Source organism: Hypomesus transpacificus, chromosome 19 (genome assembly GCF_021917145.1).
Source record: "Hypomesus transpacificus isolate Combined female chromosome 19, fHypTra1, whole genome shotgun sequence".
NCBI lineage: Eukaryota > Metazoa > Chordata > Actinopteri > Osmeriformes > Osmeridae > Hypomesus > Hypomesus transpacificus.
In genome coordinates this window covers 5,919,601-5,936,360 of record NC_061078.1, presented here as the reverse complement: position 1 = coordinate 5,936,360, position 16,760 = coordinate 5,919,601, and the positions used below count along the sequence as shown (strand labels likewise).

Genomic DNA, 16,760 nt, shown 5'->3' with positions numbered 1-16,760 from the left:
GAACATTTCTCTCAGATTAACTTTTGGAACAGCTTGACACATTCAGGTTAGGGAAGAGTGGTCACAGACTATAACGGGTGAAGTTTTATTCATGTTTCACCTATTGTAAAAAAAAATACCTCTTGTTTAGGTTAATTAATCCGTTGACTAAATGAGAAACATCTCTAGGAGTTTTAACTGGTCTGCAAACTACATGGGGCAACTAAAGACTTTGAAGTTTAAGTTAAGAGTCCCGAGCCAAAATAACTGTGTTGCAGTAATAGTTGTGGCCTCTCATTTCCAAAGCCTCCCTGCCTAGTAGATCCTCCCACCTAGTAGATCCTCCCACCTAGTAGATCCTCCCACCTAGTAGACCCTCCTGCCTAGTAGATGCTGCAGGTTCAGAAGGAAGGAAGTTCAGAGCTGCTCTCTGGAGCAACCCTAGGAACAGAAGAGGAAGTAAGTTGTAAACGAGTTCTGATTTCCTTGTGTGGACAAATTGTTTATTGGGGAATGGGGACAATTATTATTCATTGTGTACTGCTTATGGTTTGTAAATCTCCACAAAGACCTGCCACAAAAAAATAGATGGCCCTAGTTTAAATCAACAAAAAGGGGATATTGGTAGGCTTTGCCTGCCTGCCACCCCAACCTGTTGCAGCATTGTACATTAAAACATCCTGGTTTCAAATCATAAATTTTATATTTACTGGTCTGATTAAATACTTTCATGGGTTATCAGTCTGAGTATTATTTTCCATTGTCATCGTTGTTCGCATAGAAATATCCAATGCTTTGGAACGTAATACAAATTGACAGGTTTATTTGTTTATTGAAAACATTTACTCAAAAATAAACAGCAATAATGATAGATGTGTGCAAGCAGAATACAATTAAAATACAGATTAAAAGAATGCATAATTTTATTACAAAACCCCAAACCCTAATGGAATTAGATTAGATATCCCACTCATATACCTACTCAACTGTAAGCTACACAACTTGCCATAATGACAAGAAGCTACGCAACTTGCCATAACGACAAGAGATAGTCAGTTTAGATAATTAGCATCCACCAAAGAAAAGGTTCCCTTTTAGCCTGCTATCGTTCAAGCCATTTTTAAATATAAAACAACTAGATTATAACTTTCTTAATAATTTTCCTCATTAACACATTGGTCCACTTAGAAAAAGGATGTCAGTGTGTGAATACACCAAGCCCCACAATAGTATGCAATGCTACACTAGACAAAATCACAGGCAGCATCTGTGGCCAGGTTTGTCCACATCCAAAAACTCGACATATTTACCAGAGCAGTTTACAGTACCGCCAGAGGATGGAACTGGGTGTTGAGATAGCAAGAGAAGCAAAAACAGCAGAACGTTCAAATGTACTCTGGTATCTGTTATACGTTTTCAGCAAAGAGAACAATGGGTGACTTTATTAATACGGTTTTATAACCGCTTCAGCAGGCCTTATCTTAGCCGAGACACACTGACGTGCCACCATTTTCAATTCACTTCATTTCAGAGCTTATGTAGGTCTGTGTAGTGCGTTTTAGAAACTGTATAGATAGTTCAAACACTCATGCAAGTATGTAGTGTTAAAAACAATATTCATGTCTTTCAGATTTCTACCTTCTACTGTGGCAAATCAGCTGAATTATGGCTTCCTGCTTTCTCAAACCAGACTTATCTCCAGCCTACCGCCCCAGAAGTGATAAGAACAACTGCATATCATATATCCAGTTCTTAACCAACCCACCATAAGGCAATAAGTTTGTAATGAGGTGCAAGGGCCCAGTACATGAGCCCACACGAGGAGATTGCTTTACCAGGCTTGTGATCAAACTAATCCAACCCTTTCTTTGGTGAACCTAAATTTACTTACTGCAGGTAGGCAAACTATAAATAGATATAATAGAACCCTAAGATGGAGCAGGAAGGCAGAGCAGCAAAAACTTTTTAGGTAAGTCTGAAACAAGATATATATGGAACTCTTGTCATTCTTATTTGATTCCAAAATGAGATAAGAAAGCATTGTTTGTTCCCTCTGGGAAAGCAGCCTAAACGCCTGAGTACTCCAGTCATTCTACCACGTCCAGGACACTGAAGTCTATCTCTCAATGGCAGACCTGTACAGAGAAGTGAACCTCTCACTAGCAGACCTGTACAGAGAAGTGAACCTCTCACTAGCAGACCTGTAAAGAGAAGTGAACCTCTTGCTAGCAGTACAGAGGTATCTGGCAGAGAGACAAGAGGTAGAAGGATAGGGAGTAAAAGACTGAAGAAACAAAGCTGAACCCAGATGGAGCAACATAATATTAAAGAGAGAGACAAACAAAAAGAGGCTTCTTAATGGTGCGAAAGTGCGCATGATCACTGTCGTAATTCAACATAATTGGCGGGGAACAGTCCGTACGCACCCCGGCAAACACCCCGCCACCAGCCCTCGTCAATCATCTCGATGTTGGTGATGATGTCGTCCGGGTCAAAGGAAATCTCATCATCTCCAGCTGCAATGCAAAGGCACCTGGATTAGTTTGTATAATGGGCTAAAAAGCATATAATGTTGTCATTGACAGGATAAGTTTGGTGCTGGCTGGTGGGTTTGTTTCTCACCTGCTTGGTAGTCATACAGTGCCACAGCGGTCACCCCCTGGTCCTCCCCATACTCGTACGTCTGGGCATCTGTAGACAACACAGTTCAAAGGTCACTAATATATTCATGATCTGTTCTGGATGGATGCTGTGGTGGTAGTGTGGAGGCCCTCACCTCCCCCGTCAGCCTGGTAGTCATCAGGGTTCTGGTAGAGCGCTTCCTGCTGGGCGGGTGGCTGGGGGCTGGGCTCCGCCTCATACAGCTGCTCCCCATTCTCTGATGCGGCCTGGGGGGCGGGGTCCTGGTACACGTCCGTGTCCTGCACAGGGGGAATATTAGAGCAGAACAGAGAAACCAGTCCACGTTGCATAAGGTTGCTGCTCCTCACCTCATACACAGGGGTCGGTGCCTGGGCGGGAGGGGTTGGGCTTGGCACGGGAGAGGCTGGTTGAGCTTTGACTTCATCCATCTTGCGACGCGCCTCCTCCTGTTCCTGCTTCTCCTTCAACTGTCTCCGTGCTCGCTCATCCTCTGTCCTCTTCTTGTCCTCCTCCTCCTTCTGTTTGGCGATGTTCTCGAAGCGGGCCTTGATGCTGCCTGTGCTGCTGCCAGCTGGGGAGGAGGGAGGGATTTTACTAGCAAACCCTAACCTTACAACACCTCTACAGAAACACTAACGCTAAAGAGTATAACCAACTGAGTTCACACCGAACGCTGAGCGATTTTTTTTGCACTGCAAAAATACGCGAATTCGCGCCAATGAAATACTCTTGGAGGGCAAAAGTATTGTAGCTGTCTGTGGGCATCCTCTGCTATACGACACGACTTCGTATTTGTTTATAGTAGTCATTTTGGACATGATTAACAACTGGAAAAAATGTGTTGGCTCCTAGCGATTCGCGCAAATAAACACAAATGAATGCAAAGCTAAATTTTGCTTCATTTGCACAAATATTTAGCTTTGCGTTTGGTGTGAACACAGCATAAAACATTATAACATCTCTATAGGAACGCTAACCAGACTCACCAGCCTCCACAGGCTTGGTTCTCTGGTAGGCTGGACTTGGCTTTTCAACTTCCTCAAATGTCCCAGCGCTCTGACAAATACCAGAAAGCAAAACAATTCGTAACACTCAACAATTAGAGCACTAAACATTATTTCTTCCAAGACATTTATTGAGTCAAAATTTTTGAGTCCCACTAATAACAAGTCTGTCAGGGAAATCTAGATTACAGAGACAAAAATTAGCAATCAAGACAATATAAAGTAGAAGTACATTGAACGTGGGCATATCTGTAAACAATAAATGTACCTTATCCATTCTGTCCTTCTGAACCCCAAACTTCCCTCCAAATCCCTTAGAGTAGTCTGCAAATGAGAGAAAAGAAAGTTACCATCCCATTTGCTCACATGAACATGTAGGCCCAGTTTACCAGACATAAATGAAGCATAGTCCTAGCCTTGGAACTTTTTCAATGGATATCTTGGATATAAGCAACTGTGTAGTATTGCTGTAGGCAGGTGTAGTAGTGCTGTAGGCAGGTGTAGTAGTGCTGCAGGCAGGTGTAGTAGTACTGTAGGCAGGTGTAGTAGTGCTGTAGGCAGGTGTAGTAGTGCTGTAGGCAGGTGTAGTAGTACTGTAGGCAGGTGTAGTAGTGCTGTAGGCAGTTGTAGTACTGCTGTAGGCAGGTGTAGTAGTGCTGTAGGCAGGTGTAGTAGTGCTGCAGGCAGGTGTAGTAGTGCTGTAGGCAGGTGTAGTAGTGCTGTAGGCAGTTGTAGTAGTGCTGCAGGCAGGTGTAGTAGTGCTGTAGGCAGGTGTAGTTGTACTGTAGGCAGGTGTAGTAGTACTGTAGGCAGGTGTAGTAGTGCTGTAGGCAGGTGTAGTAGTGCTGTAGGCAGGTGTAGTAGTGTAGTAGTGCTGTAGGCAGGTGTAGTAGTGCTGTAGGCAGGTGTAGTAGTGCTGCAGGCAGGTGTAGTAGTGCTGCAGGCAGGTGTAGTAGTACTGTAGGCAGTTGTAGTAGTGCTGCAGGCAGGAGTAGTAGTGCTGTAGGCAGGTGTAGTAGTGCTGTAGGCAGTTGTAGTAGTGCTGTAGGCAGGTGTAGTGGTACTGTAGGCAGTTATAGTAGTGCTGCAGGCAGGTGTAGTAGTACTGTAGGCAGTTGTAGTAGTGCTGCAGGCAGGTGTAGTAGTACTGTAGGCAGTTGTAGTAGTGCTGCAGGCAGGTGTAGTAGTGCTGTAGGCAGGTGTAGTAGTGCTATAAGCAGGAATGGTGAAGAGGAACAGACAGGTTAGACACAAACCTTTTTGTGACTCGTGCAGCTGCAGTTTTTCCTGGTGGTCCCAGCCGACTGCTGACTTGTCCTGCCTGTCCGACTGCACACCGAATCTTCCCCCGAAGCCTTTCACATAGTCTGCATCAACACACTGAAATTACCCTCTGCCCCCGAAGCCTTTCACAGTCTGCATTAACACACTGAAATTACCCTCTGTGCCTACTTAATCATAAACTCAACTTTCCCCACATTACAGTTGAGATTAATCAGTAAGTAAACGTGCTAGTAAAATAATTTGGAATACAATGGTTGATATGCAAAGCAAAGTGCTATTTCATTTAGTGCCATAGTCCCAAAGGTTACTGGGTGTAATCTAAAGACCCCCCCAAAAAAACCAAATTGAACCTTTCTGGGACTCGTGTCTTTCCGTTTTGCCTTCGTACTCAAAGCCCACCGCACTCTTGTCCACTTTGTCTGTCTCTACTCCAAATTTACCACCAAAGCCTTTGGCATAATCTGGAAACATTAGGTAAAGTAAAGGCACAAGAGCAAGCAGGGAGACCATGAAAAGGGGTTAAACAGATTGTTCTCATACTTTTAATTGCTAGCATTCCTAGATTCCATGGATTTTACCTGTCAAGTTAGGTGGTAGACATACAAAGACCGTGAAAAGGAAATCTGTTAGGCTTTTAATTCAAACATCCCTTTGGCACTTATTTTGGTTGTTCAAAATATGTGCTTCATGTTTTGGCTACTCGCAATGTTTGGGGGCTATCTTGTTGTTATTATCAGTGACCTATGCACTTTGTAAAGCTCTCTCTTGGAAGTCGCTTTGGTTAAAAGCGTCTGCTAAATGAATAAATGTAAACATTAAGCTTATCATTGTTTCAAAAGTTTCCACTGTGGTTGTGTGTGAGTCTTAATGCATCGGAGTTTTTGAACAAACCTTTCTGGGACTCATGTTTCTCAGTTTTCCCCTGGTAGTCGAATCCCACTGCACTCTGGTCCACGCGGTCCGCCTGCACCCCGTACCTGCCTCCAAACCCAGTGGAGTAGTCTGAACAGGGGTTACAGGTCATGGAACACGAAACATGGGGACAATGATAAAGAGCTGTCATTTCTAATCATTAAAACACAACTATACAACATGCATGTCCGTATCTAATCTATTTCCCTTAAAACGAACGCTATACTTCATCCCTTGCACAACTCAATATGTACTGTAAGAGTTGCATGGTCAACTGCTGACCTGTCTTTTGATGATGTAAGATATAACACATACATTTCTAATACTATTAAAGGAGTATAGTATTAAATGAAGCAAATACGAAGCTGGTTTGTAATTAACAACAGACTGTATCCCCTTGCCTTTCTGCGATGCATGTTTCTCTGTCTTGCCAGCATACTCAAACCCAACAGCAGACTGAAAATAACGAAGCAGGAAAAAGCTGTTAGTCAAGTTTAGAACCAAGACAGAAGTCAACATTTTCCAGCATTGTAATTTCTTGCCCGGCATAACGACATCAACTAACCAGTTTTAGAAGGGCAAAGAAAATGAGTATTTCACCATGTGGTTCCACTTCATTTAAAGGGTATAAATCCACATTTGTACATTTTTAGGTAATTGAGAAGTTGGTATTAAGTATATACTTAATCCGAGCCAGTTGGGCCTGAGAAGACCATGGTGATCATACCTGGTCAACACGATCAGCCTGCACGCCAAACTTCCCGCCAAATCCTTTGGAGGTGTCGGTCTGTGAGCAGTGCTTTGAAAGCTTGCTCTGGTACTCATGGCCTACTGCAGACTAGGAACGGAGAGGCAAAACATAGTTCTACATATATATATGTGTGACGGTACGTAACAGACGTAGCCACGCTCCGTCACAACAAGGCGTCGTTCGCCACTCACTGGGCTCGAACGCACGACCTCTGACTTGCCAAGCGTGACCACTACTAACTACGCCCCAAAAAAGCTAGCTATTACATACCTGTGGAGTGAGCTTCACCGATTCACACAGGTTACATATACATATAAATTGTACATATAAGTATATATTTACATTTAGTATTTTTTTTTGTCATTTAGCAGACGCTCTTATCCAGATATATACTAGTGGTGGGACGTTATCGGCGTTAACGTGAGACTCTTATCGAGCGATAAAAAAAAATATTGCCGTTAATATATTCTCAAAGTTGGGTTGGGAGCTGGGTCTATACTACGCAAGCTATGATGACTTTCACCTTGATATTTTAGCGCGGATGTATACCTACCCCAATTGCACAGTAGGGGGCAAGAACGAGTCTTCGAACCTGTGTGTATGCCTTGTGTATGAAATTACCACATCAAAAGTGACGTGCTAACATGAAAGCAGCTATGAAGCCGCAGGGTTTGCTTCAGGGAAAATGTATTTTTAAGAAGCTTCCCAATGGAAACCTCGACAAGACCAAGGTTGTTTGCACCTTGTGCAATACGGAATTAGTTTAGCACTGATGAAGCGCAGGGAAAGGGTCGTCGTCAAACTACTATGTTTGAGTGCAACCGAGGCAAGCCCGTCAGCACAGCTCCATCAGCCAAGCTAAACAGTAAACAGTTCATCACAACCTCTTATGTAGGCCTACAGTTCAAATGTTCATGTTTAACTGAATAAACACAAGTACATTTTATTGAAAATCATTTATTTTCATCACCAATTATCGTAGTAGAACAGCTTTCTCAAGCAGTTTGTGATGCATTTTGGAAACAGGAGATGAGCCCCTGGTCTAATGCGCCACCTGGCTTGAGAAAAACGTTCTCAAAGACTTACTTTTTGTCATTATTTGGGTAGCACACATATTCTGAATGCCTTCGGTGGATTCAAATGAACCATTTTAATCTAGATTTATCCAGATTAATTCCAAGATTACAGTGAGATTCATCTAGATAAATAAATAAAATCTATGCACACCACTAATATATACATACAGGTATTACAAGACAAAACAGAGATAGATGCATATGACTGCAGCAGATGGACTGCAGCATTCATTCCTGTAGAGTCTGATTTTGGGTATTCATTTAGGCATGCCATCCTTAATAAATAGGACGCTATTCTCAGAGAAACAAATCCCTGTTGTGTACAACAAAGTAAGACGAGAGATCCATCCCGAGTCATTGAGAAAAACCTTAAACATTTAGTCATTTACATTTAAAGTAGTAAAGAGTTCAATTTGGTGTGTGAGGTGTTATGACAGTGTTTACAGCAGCTTGTGACTGCCAGTAATAGTTTACATTCAGAGAACACATACAACAGGAAAGAAGGACTGGTTGAAGGCAAAGCCTGATTTTATTTGATCTTTTGTCAGAGACTTTGTTTAATATTTGAAGTAAAACATTCACTTTTTTTTTGTTAATTTATGATTTGCTGTCTGACAAAGAAAAAAAATGATGTACTATATTAAATTGCATAGCATCATATTCTTTCGCATCGTGTCGAATCGCACTGCTTCGCAAAAGGGGTGAATCGTATCGCATTAGTAGTCGCTTTTATGCATCTTTAATGTATCGGATCGTTGGCAGTGCATCAAGATGTGTATCGCATCGTCCTCAGTGATGGAGATGCACATCCCTAATATTTAGGTTCAAATCTTTAAAAAGAAATTCATAGTTAAAATTGAGTTAAGTGGTTGAATTTACAGTCAGCATGAACAGTCCACCTGCACTGTTGAATTACTACATTTAATGTGGTGTAATTTGCTAAATCCATCTTCTTGCTAGGGGTACCGGTGGAGCTAGCCACTGACTGTAGCCATAGCTGAATCCAAGGGGGAGGCAGGGTCTCCACACAAATACCATGTAGCCTCTTCAGGTGACTACCCAAATTAGCTGTGCTGCTTGTGTACTTTATAGCAGCACGACATATCTTGCCAATTGCATGGGTCTTGTCAAATTGCCCATCTTTCTTGTTGCCAAACCTTGGATTTATTGCAATTCGTAAGAACATGCAACTCCTTCTCCGCCATGATAACACTCGCCCGAACACGCTTCCAACTCGCGCAAAACTTGGCCGAGAGACTTGACGAGAATCGGCCACTGACAGCAGTGGAGATGAGAGCGCGCTTAAGAAACAGTTAGAGAGGAGGAATCTATCTAAATATAAAATTATTGGTCACATTTCTAAATACTAAAGGTTTTCGCCTACACACGATTCTATATAAATACATTGGATTATACCGATGCAAAGATATTAGAAACTATGCATCGCAATTTCATCCCACATTGTATCCGGTGCACACTTTTTTGATCTGGGCAATCGCATCGTGAGCTTTTATGCCGATGCACCGATGCGAACCAGTGAATCTTACCATCCCTTCTAAATAAACTTTCCACTTGGAACACAGTGTGACCCAACACCAATGATGACTCTGGGAGTTTAGTACATTTTGAAAAATATAAAAAACTGAAAAAGAATCCTTAAATATTTTCTATGGTTTGTTTTGAGGCTTCAATCTACCTTGTCCATGCGATCTTGCTGCACTCCAAACTTGCCCCCGTAGCCGTGCGAAGCCTTGGGCATGTTCTCCAGCTCCTGCTGCTTCAGAGACGTGTGTTCCGTCGACACCTTCTCACGTAGCTGATGGATACTAAGCAGAACATCAGAAGGTGTAAGAGGCAACAGTGACATGACATTGGGTGCAAAGCTACACAACAGCCACCCTAACACTGACTTGATGTGTTCCTGGTGGCCGGAGCCGGCCACCGTCTTCGCCCCCCAGCGCTGCTCCTTCTCCGTCACGTCATTCTGCCAGTACAGGGAACAAGGTGAGAGGTTAGGGGGAAGAGACGCTTTAAATAACCATAACCCTGTCAAATGAGAAGGGAGCACAGAAGAAAGAATAATGACAAAGATTCTTAGTCACTTAATCGTTTTCCAAATTGACAATAGTCTGCGGTTTCCTACATTGTCAATTTCTTATGTCATGTTGTTTAAAATGTATTATACTGGTTCTCTGTAGAATATTAACCCCCAAAACATATATGCATTAGTTTATAGCAATAACTAAGAAACAATGACTCCTTTCATGTGAAATGGTTGAAGCAGCTGTCATAATTGTAATTTCCTATACAGAGCTGCATGTACAATTCTGACTAAGGGGTGTATGTTTACATTTCAACTCATTTTGTATTTTTCCCTTGTGCTACAGTTTTCAGTGCTATAAAATCGTCTTGTCTTTTTTATAAGTTATAGAACAAAACAGCAAAAGTGTAAATTGGAATCCTGTCCAATCTCTTGCAATCAATCTCCCACATACAGTAATGTTAACTTTGTTGTGTTGAAACTGATCTATGCCTAACTGATCTATGTCTAAGTGCTGCCTTGGCCATTTACAAGCACTGTCATCAAAACTTTGGCCATAGTTTACATCAGAAACTACTTACAGAATACTGACAACATGGCTAAGCATTGTTAGTGAAACAATTAAACAAAGACTTGCCATTCTGATGGCAATGACATGTTCACTGACATCGTTTACTTACATTTACATTTAGTCATTTAGCAGACGCTCTTATCCAGAGCGACTTACAGTAAGTACAGGGACATTCCCCCGAGGCAAGTAGGGTGAAGTGCCTTACCCAAGGACAAAACATAATTTGGCACGGCGATAATCGAACCTGCAACCTTCTGATTAACAGCCCAATTCCCTAACCGCTCAGCCATCTGACCCCCACACTACTTGAGACATGAACGAAAGATTTTGAGCAAGATACAACCCTTGGCAGGTAATTTATTGTATTGCAGTTTGTAAAAATTGTTGCAAGATGCACTTACTGTTTTTGCAAATGTTAAGGATGATTTGAAAAGTATACCTATAGAAGTGACTGACACAAACTGTGATTGCCATATTTTTCGGAAATAAAGCCGCGGTTTGTACCCCGATTTTACATTTTTCTTGTGGTGGTGAAGCCACACCCTTAATTAATCCACCTTTAAAAAGGGGATTAGTGGGAGGAACAGAGAAACAATTTCGTAAAAATGGATGGATATCAATGTGTCTACAGATGGGAGTCACATTATGACTCCCATCATAAGTTACATCATGAGTCACATCATTAGAGTCACGCACCTCAAAGTCTGGGTCTGTTTCCCAATCATCCGCACCGTTGTCCACAGCAACGCTGACCGACTGACCGGCTGCTGCCTTCCACATCTGCCAAACAGGAGTTCAAGTTCAAGTATCACACTCAATGGTAATCCACCTTCAATCATTAAACCTTCACACTCAATAATAAATATAAAATCAAAGTTAAAATAAATATGGTCAGATTAATATCAAATGTATATATACACACTCATACCAAAACTAACAATAGATGGATAGTAGCAAATGAAGGGCACTTTGACTTCCACAATACGGATAACAAAGGCGGAATCACAGAATCCCGACATTAAGAGCCGGTCTCTGACAAACACAGAAACCGTGAAAATGTGTAGGGTTTTAATTAGTTATACAAAATGAGTGTTAATAATAGGTATTTTCACATCAACTGAAAGCATTTTACACATCAGGCAATGTGTTATTCTCTCCCAGGAAGCAGTGATGTCACTACCCCCACCTCCTCCTTACAATCCCTGGTGTTCAGTCCTGTTGAAGCTGGTCACACCATCGTATGTGGACATGGAAGGGAGAACTAACCATAAAGCAAAGCCTTCTCTCTTCTTCTACCGGAAGATTCAGCTGCTTGGTCAGCGCCAAACCGTAAATCCAGGCCCTGTAGTTCCGCCAGCTGGTTAGATAGTCATGTCTGTCTGTCTGCGTTTGATCTGCATTGGGGTGCCATCTCGCCTACCTAAATATTTTAAATAACCCTAAACATGTTGTGCAGAGTTCAGTGTAAATGGCCAGCACCAATCCCTGACCTCAACTATTAAAACAAAAAAACGAGTGGAGGAATCGAAACGAAGTAGTCACGAATAATTGTTTAGCCTGATTTAAGTGATATGTTGTGACTGTGTACTGAGAAGGTGTCCACATATGTTTGGTCCTAATAATAATGGTTGAATTAGCGAATTCGTTAGAATGAGTTGAATAATTGTGTGCAAACGTAGGCCTACATATCCTAGCTAGCAAGCTAAGTACACTGGCCCACATTAAAGACACCAATTATGTAACTACACTATGCATATATTTTTCATCAACCTGTATTCCTTCAGCAGACACATTGATAAAACTTCATAAATCTCTATATTAAATCTACATCTTGTTAATCACACCTCCATCCTGGCTTTGAGAACCCAGACAACGCTGATTGCGTAGCTATGACGGTGAGGTAGGAGCTTGGGCAACATGGGTAATAATGATACGGCCAGTCATTGTGACCACAAAGCATCGCTACGCATTCTCCATAACAAATTATATTACTCTAACTAGCTAGCTAGCCTACTCGTCTGTTGACGTCGCTGCATCCCTGTGCTGATAGTTACATATTTGCTATGAATTAGTCTAGCTACACCAGCCAATGGGGGGACGTGACACGTTTGCTTAAATCCTCGGCGTGAACTAACATATCAATCTGTGACAGTGTGAGCTGAAGCTTGAACGGAATCTTCATTTTGTGGTTAACCGCGTTCCGTTGCTATAAACGTCATTTTATTTTCCGCATAGAACCGTGTTAGCAACTGTAACTAGCTAATGTTATTCGGCACGTACCAACAAACTAGTTAAAAGCTAGTGAACATGTTATACTAACCTACGTTACTAGTACAGTAGCACCAGTCTTACTGATCCATAAGTTTGCAGTAGTGGTACATTTCTTTGGTGGCATGTAGTTAATCAGCTACTGTCTAATCATTGTAACCTCAGGTAGCTCTACCAAGTCTAACTAGACTATAATTGTGGCTAGTGCTAATTACAGTAGCTAGCGAAGTCAAAACCGAGCATAGGGTTGAATGGATTTTAAATGTGTCACAACATGCAATCAGCACGTCCCAATCAGAAAATGAGCTCCAATGCATGGTAGTGAAGGTACATAAAATCCAACTTACCTTTATTTTTGATGGTCGAAAAAAGAAATCGCTGGATAAAGCCTTTGACAGTCCTGTGTGATTTACAATTATTTCCTGCCTTCTTCTTTTCCGACTTCCTGTGGAGAAAACGGGAGTCTGGACCTGGGAATTGAGAATTTCTGAATAAAAGTCCCATTCTTTAAACGAATTCATTTGCAAGCTTGAAAAACTAGTTTGCAGACATTTTCAGAAAAAATATTTTCGTTTTCACTGCTTAAGCATAGTGCACAATTAGCACAATTATAATCACATACTGCCTTATTTGATATATTTTTTGCATTTAGAAGACGCTTTTATCCAAAGCGACTTCCAAGAGAAAGCTTTACAAAAAAGCATAGGTCTCTGGTGATAACAACGAAATAGCCCCAAACAATCAGGGGTAGCCAAAACATGAAGCATACATTGTGAAAAAACAGTCCCAAAGGGAAGAACCATAAGAGCATGTAGTGAAACAAGTTACAATTAAACAACATGAACCTCAATCTTCCCGTGGAAAAATATTATTTGTATATCACAGAACATTTCAGTAAATAATATTAATGTTAATGTTTAATTTAAACTACAAATATCTAGCCTAATCATTTACCATAGGGAGTACTGTACCCCGACAAATGTATCATGTCATACACTTCAAACAATCTGAAACATTTTCCAGATTCATTGTATTACAGATTATACATCTATATATGATATTTACATTGCTAATTGAAAAAAAAACACCTACATACATATCGTAGGCAGAGTTTTGGGCCTTGCAAAAGGGCAAGGCGAATATTGTAAAAAAAATCCAATGGAAAATATGACCGTAGAGGGGACTCTGATGAACAGGCCAGGCCAACTTTGGCGCCTCTAGGGCCTTCCTAGGCAGAGTTATGGGCCTTGCAAAAGGGCAAGGCGAATATGGCAAAAAAAAAATCAAAATCCAATGGAAAATATGACCGTAGAGGGGACTCTGATGAACAGGCCAGGCCAACTTTGGCGCCTCTAGGGCCTTCCTAGGCAGAGTTATGGGCCTTGCAAAAGGGCAAGGCGAATATGGCAAAAAAAAATCAAAATCCAATGGAAAATATGACCGTAGAGGGGACTCTGATGAACAGGCCAGGCTAACTTTGGCACCTCTAGGGCCTTCCTAGGCAGAGTTATGGGCCTTGCAAAAGGGCAAGGCGAATATGGCTCAAAAAAAATCCAAATCCAATGGAAAATATGACCGTAGAGGGGACTCTGATGAACAGGCCAGGCTAACTTTGGCACCTCTAGGGCCTTCCTAGGCAGAGTTATGGGCCTTGCAAAAGGGCAAGGCGAATATGGCTCAAAAGAAATCCAAATCCAATGGAAAATATGACCGTAGAGGGGACTCTGATGAACAGGCCAGGCCAACTTTGGGGCCTCTCGGGCATTCCTAGGCAGAGTTATGGGCCTTGCAAAAGGGCAAGGCGAATATGGCTCAAAAAATATCCAAATCCTATGGAAAATATGACCGTAGAGGGGACTCTGATGAACAGGCCAGGCCAACTTTGGGGCCTCTCGGGCATTCCTAGGCAGAGTTATGGGCCTTGCAAAAGGGCAAGGCGAATATGGCTCAAAAAAAGTCCAAATCCTATGGAAAATATGACCGTAGGGGGGACCCTGATGAACAGGCCAGGCCAACTTTGGGGCCTCTAGGGCCTTCCTAGGCAGAGTTATGGGCCTTGCAAAAGGGCAAGGCGAATATGGCTCAAAAAAAGTCCAAATCCTATGGAAAATATGACCGTAGGGGGGACCCTGATGAACAGGCCAGGCCAACTTTGGGGCCTCTAGGGCCTTCCTAGGCAGAGTTATGGGCCTTGCAAAAGGGCAAGGCCAATATGGCTCAAAAAAAGTCCAAATCCTATGGAAAATATGACCGTAGGGGGGACCCTGATGAACAGGCCAGGCCAACTTTGGGGCCTCTAGGGCCTTCCTAGGCAGAGTTATGGGCCTTGCAAAAGGGCAAGGCCAATATGGCTCAAAAAAAGTCAAAATCCAATGGAAAATATGACCGTAGGGGGGACCCTGATGAACAGGCCAGGCCAACTTTGGGGCCTCTAGGGCCTTCTTAGGCAGAGTTATGGGCCTTGCAAAAGGGCAAGGCCAATATGGCTCAAAAAAAGTCAAAATCCAATGGAAAATATGACCGTAGGGGGGACCCTGATGAACAGGCCAGGCCAACTTTGGGGCCTCTAGGGCCTTCCTAGGCAGAGTTATGGGCCTTGCAAAAAGGCAAGGCGAATATGGCTCACAAAAAGTCCAAATCCAATGGAAAATATGACCGTAGGGGGGACCCTGATGAACAGGCCAGGCCAACTTTGGGGCCTCTAGGGCCTTCCTAGGCAGAGTTATGGGCCTTGCAAAAGGGCAAGGCCAACATGGCTCAAAAAAAGTCCAAATCCAATGGAAAATATGACCGTAGGGGGGACCCTGATGAACAGGCCAGGCCAACTTTGGGGCCTCTAGGGCCTTCCTAGGCAGAGTTATGGGCCTTGCAAAAAGGCAAGGCGAATATGGCTCAAAAAAAGTCCAAATCCTATGGAAAATATGACCGTAGGGGGGACCCTGATGAACAGGCCAGGCCAACTTTGGGGCCTCTAGGGCCTTCCTAGGCAGAGTTATGGGCCTTGCAAAAGGGCAAGGCCAATATGGCTCAAAAAAAGTCCAAATCCAATGGAAAATATGACCGTAGGGGGGACCCTGATGAACAGGCCAGGCCAACTTTGGGGCCTCTAGGGCCTTCGTAGGCAGAGTTATGGGCCTTGCAAAAGGGCAAGGCCAATATGGCTCAAAAAAAGTCAAAATCCAATGGAAAATATGACCGTAGGGGGGACCCTGATGAACAGGCCAGGCCAACTTTGGGGCCTCTAGGGCCTTCCTAGGCAGAGTTATGGGCCTTGCAAAAAGGCAAGGCGAATATGGCTCACAAAAAGTCCAAATCCAATGGAAAATATGACCGTAGGGGGGACCCTGATGAACAGGCCAGGCCAACTTTGGGGCCTCTAGGGCCTTCCTAGGCAGAGTTATGGGCCTTGCAAAAGGGCAAGGCCAACATGGCTCAAAAAAAGTCCAAATCCAATGGAAAATATGACCGTAGGGGGGACCCTGATGAACAGGCCAGGCCAACTTTGGGGCCTCTAGGGCCTTCCTAGGCAGAGTTATGGGCCTTGCAAAAGGGCAAGGCCAATATGGCTCAAAAAAAGTCAAAATCCAATGGAAAATATGACCGTAGGGGGGACCCTGATGAACAGGCCAGGCCAACTTTGGGGCCTCTAGGGCCTTCCTAGGCAGAGTTATGGGCCTTGCAAAAAGGCAAGGCGAATATGGCTCACAAAAAGTCCAAATCCAATGGAAAATATGACCGTAGGGGGGACCCTGATGAACAGGCCAGGCCAACTTTGGGGCCTCTAGGGCCTTCCTAGGCAGAGTTATGGGCCTTGCAAAAGGGCAAGGCCAACATGGCTCAAAAAAAGTCCAAATCCAATGGAAAATATGACCGTAGGGGGGACCCTGATGAACAGGCCAGGCCAACTTTGGGGCCTCTAGGGCCTTCCTAGGCAGAGTTATGGGCCTTGCAAAAGGGCAAGGCCAACATGGCTCAAAAAAAGTCCAAATCCAATGGAAAATATGACCGTAGGGGGGACCCTGATGAACAGGCCAGGCCAACTTTGGGGCCTCTAGGGCCTTCCTAGGCAGAGTTATGGGCCTTGCAAAAGGGCAAGGCCAACATGGCTCAAAAAAAGTCCAAATCCAATGGAAAATATGACCGTAGGGGGGACCCTGATGAACAGGCCAGGCCAACTTTGGGGCCTCTAGGTTCTTCCTAGGCAGAGTTATGGGCCTTGCAAAAGGGCAAG

At 43.2% G+C, this 16,760-nt stretch overlaps 1 protein-coding gene across 1 annotated transcript; it reads right to left on the bottom strand.

Moving 5' to 3' along the window:
• Positions 1 to 785: 785 nt before the first annotated feature.
• LOC124482073 (src substrate cortactin-like) lies at positions 786 to 12,982 on the bottom strand. Its single transcript, XM_047042418.1, has 15 exons — positions 12,877 to 12,982; positions 10,958 to 11,041; positions 9,560 to 9,633; positions 9,346 to 9,475; positions 6,550 to 6,660; positions 6,224 to 6,278; positions 5,802 to 5,912; positions 5,261 to 5,371; positions 4,883 to 4,993; positions 3,895 to 3,950; positions 3,609 to 3,678; positions 2,970 to 3,193; positions 2,756 to 2,900; positions 2,602 to 2,670; positions 786 to 2,495 (listed from the first exon to the last, which is right to left on the bottom strand). Exons 2-15 carry the CDS (start codon positions 11,039 to 11,041, stop codon positions 2,359 to 2,361), a joined length of 1,488 nt encoding a protein of 495 aa, XP_046898374.1. The 5' UTR covers positions 12,877 to 12,982; the 3' UTR covers positions 786 to 2,358.
• Between the last annotated feature and the right edge of the window lie 3,778 nt (positions 12,983 to 16,760).

What these genes read in the sequence shown, in the direction of transcription:
- LOC124482073 (XM_047042418.1), bottom strand. Translation starts at nt 11,041, where the DNA reads ATGTGGAAGGCAGCAGCCGGTCAGTCGGTCAGCGTTGCTGTGGACAAC. An exon ending in AAACAGACCCAGACTTTGAG is followed by an intron (nt 9,634 to 10,957) that starts GTGCGTGACTCT and finishes CTGTACTGGCAG; the next exon opens with AATGACGTGACGGAGAAGGA. An exon ending in AACCAAGCCTGTGGAGGCTG is followed by an intron (nt 3,194 to 3,608) that starts GTGAGTCTGGTT and finishes CCTCCTCCCCAG; the next exon opens with CTGGCAGCAGCACAGGCAGC.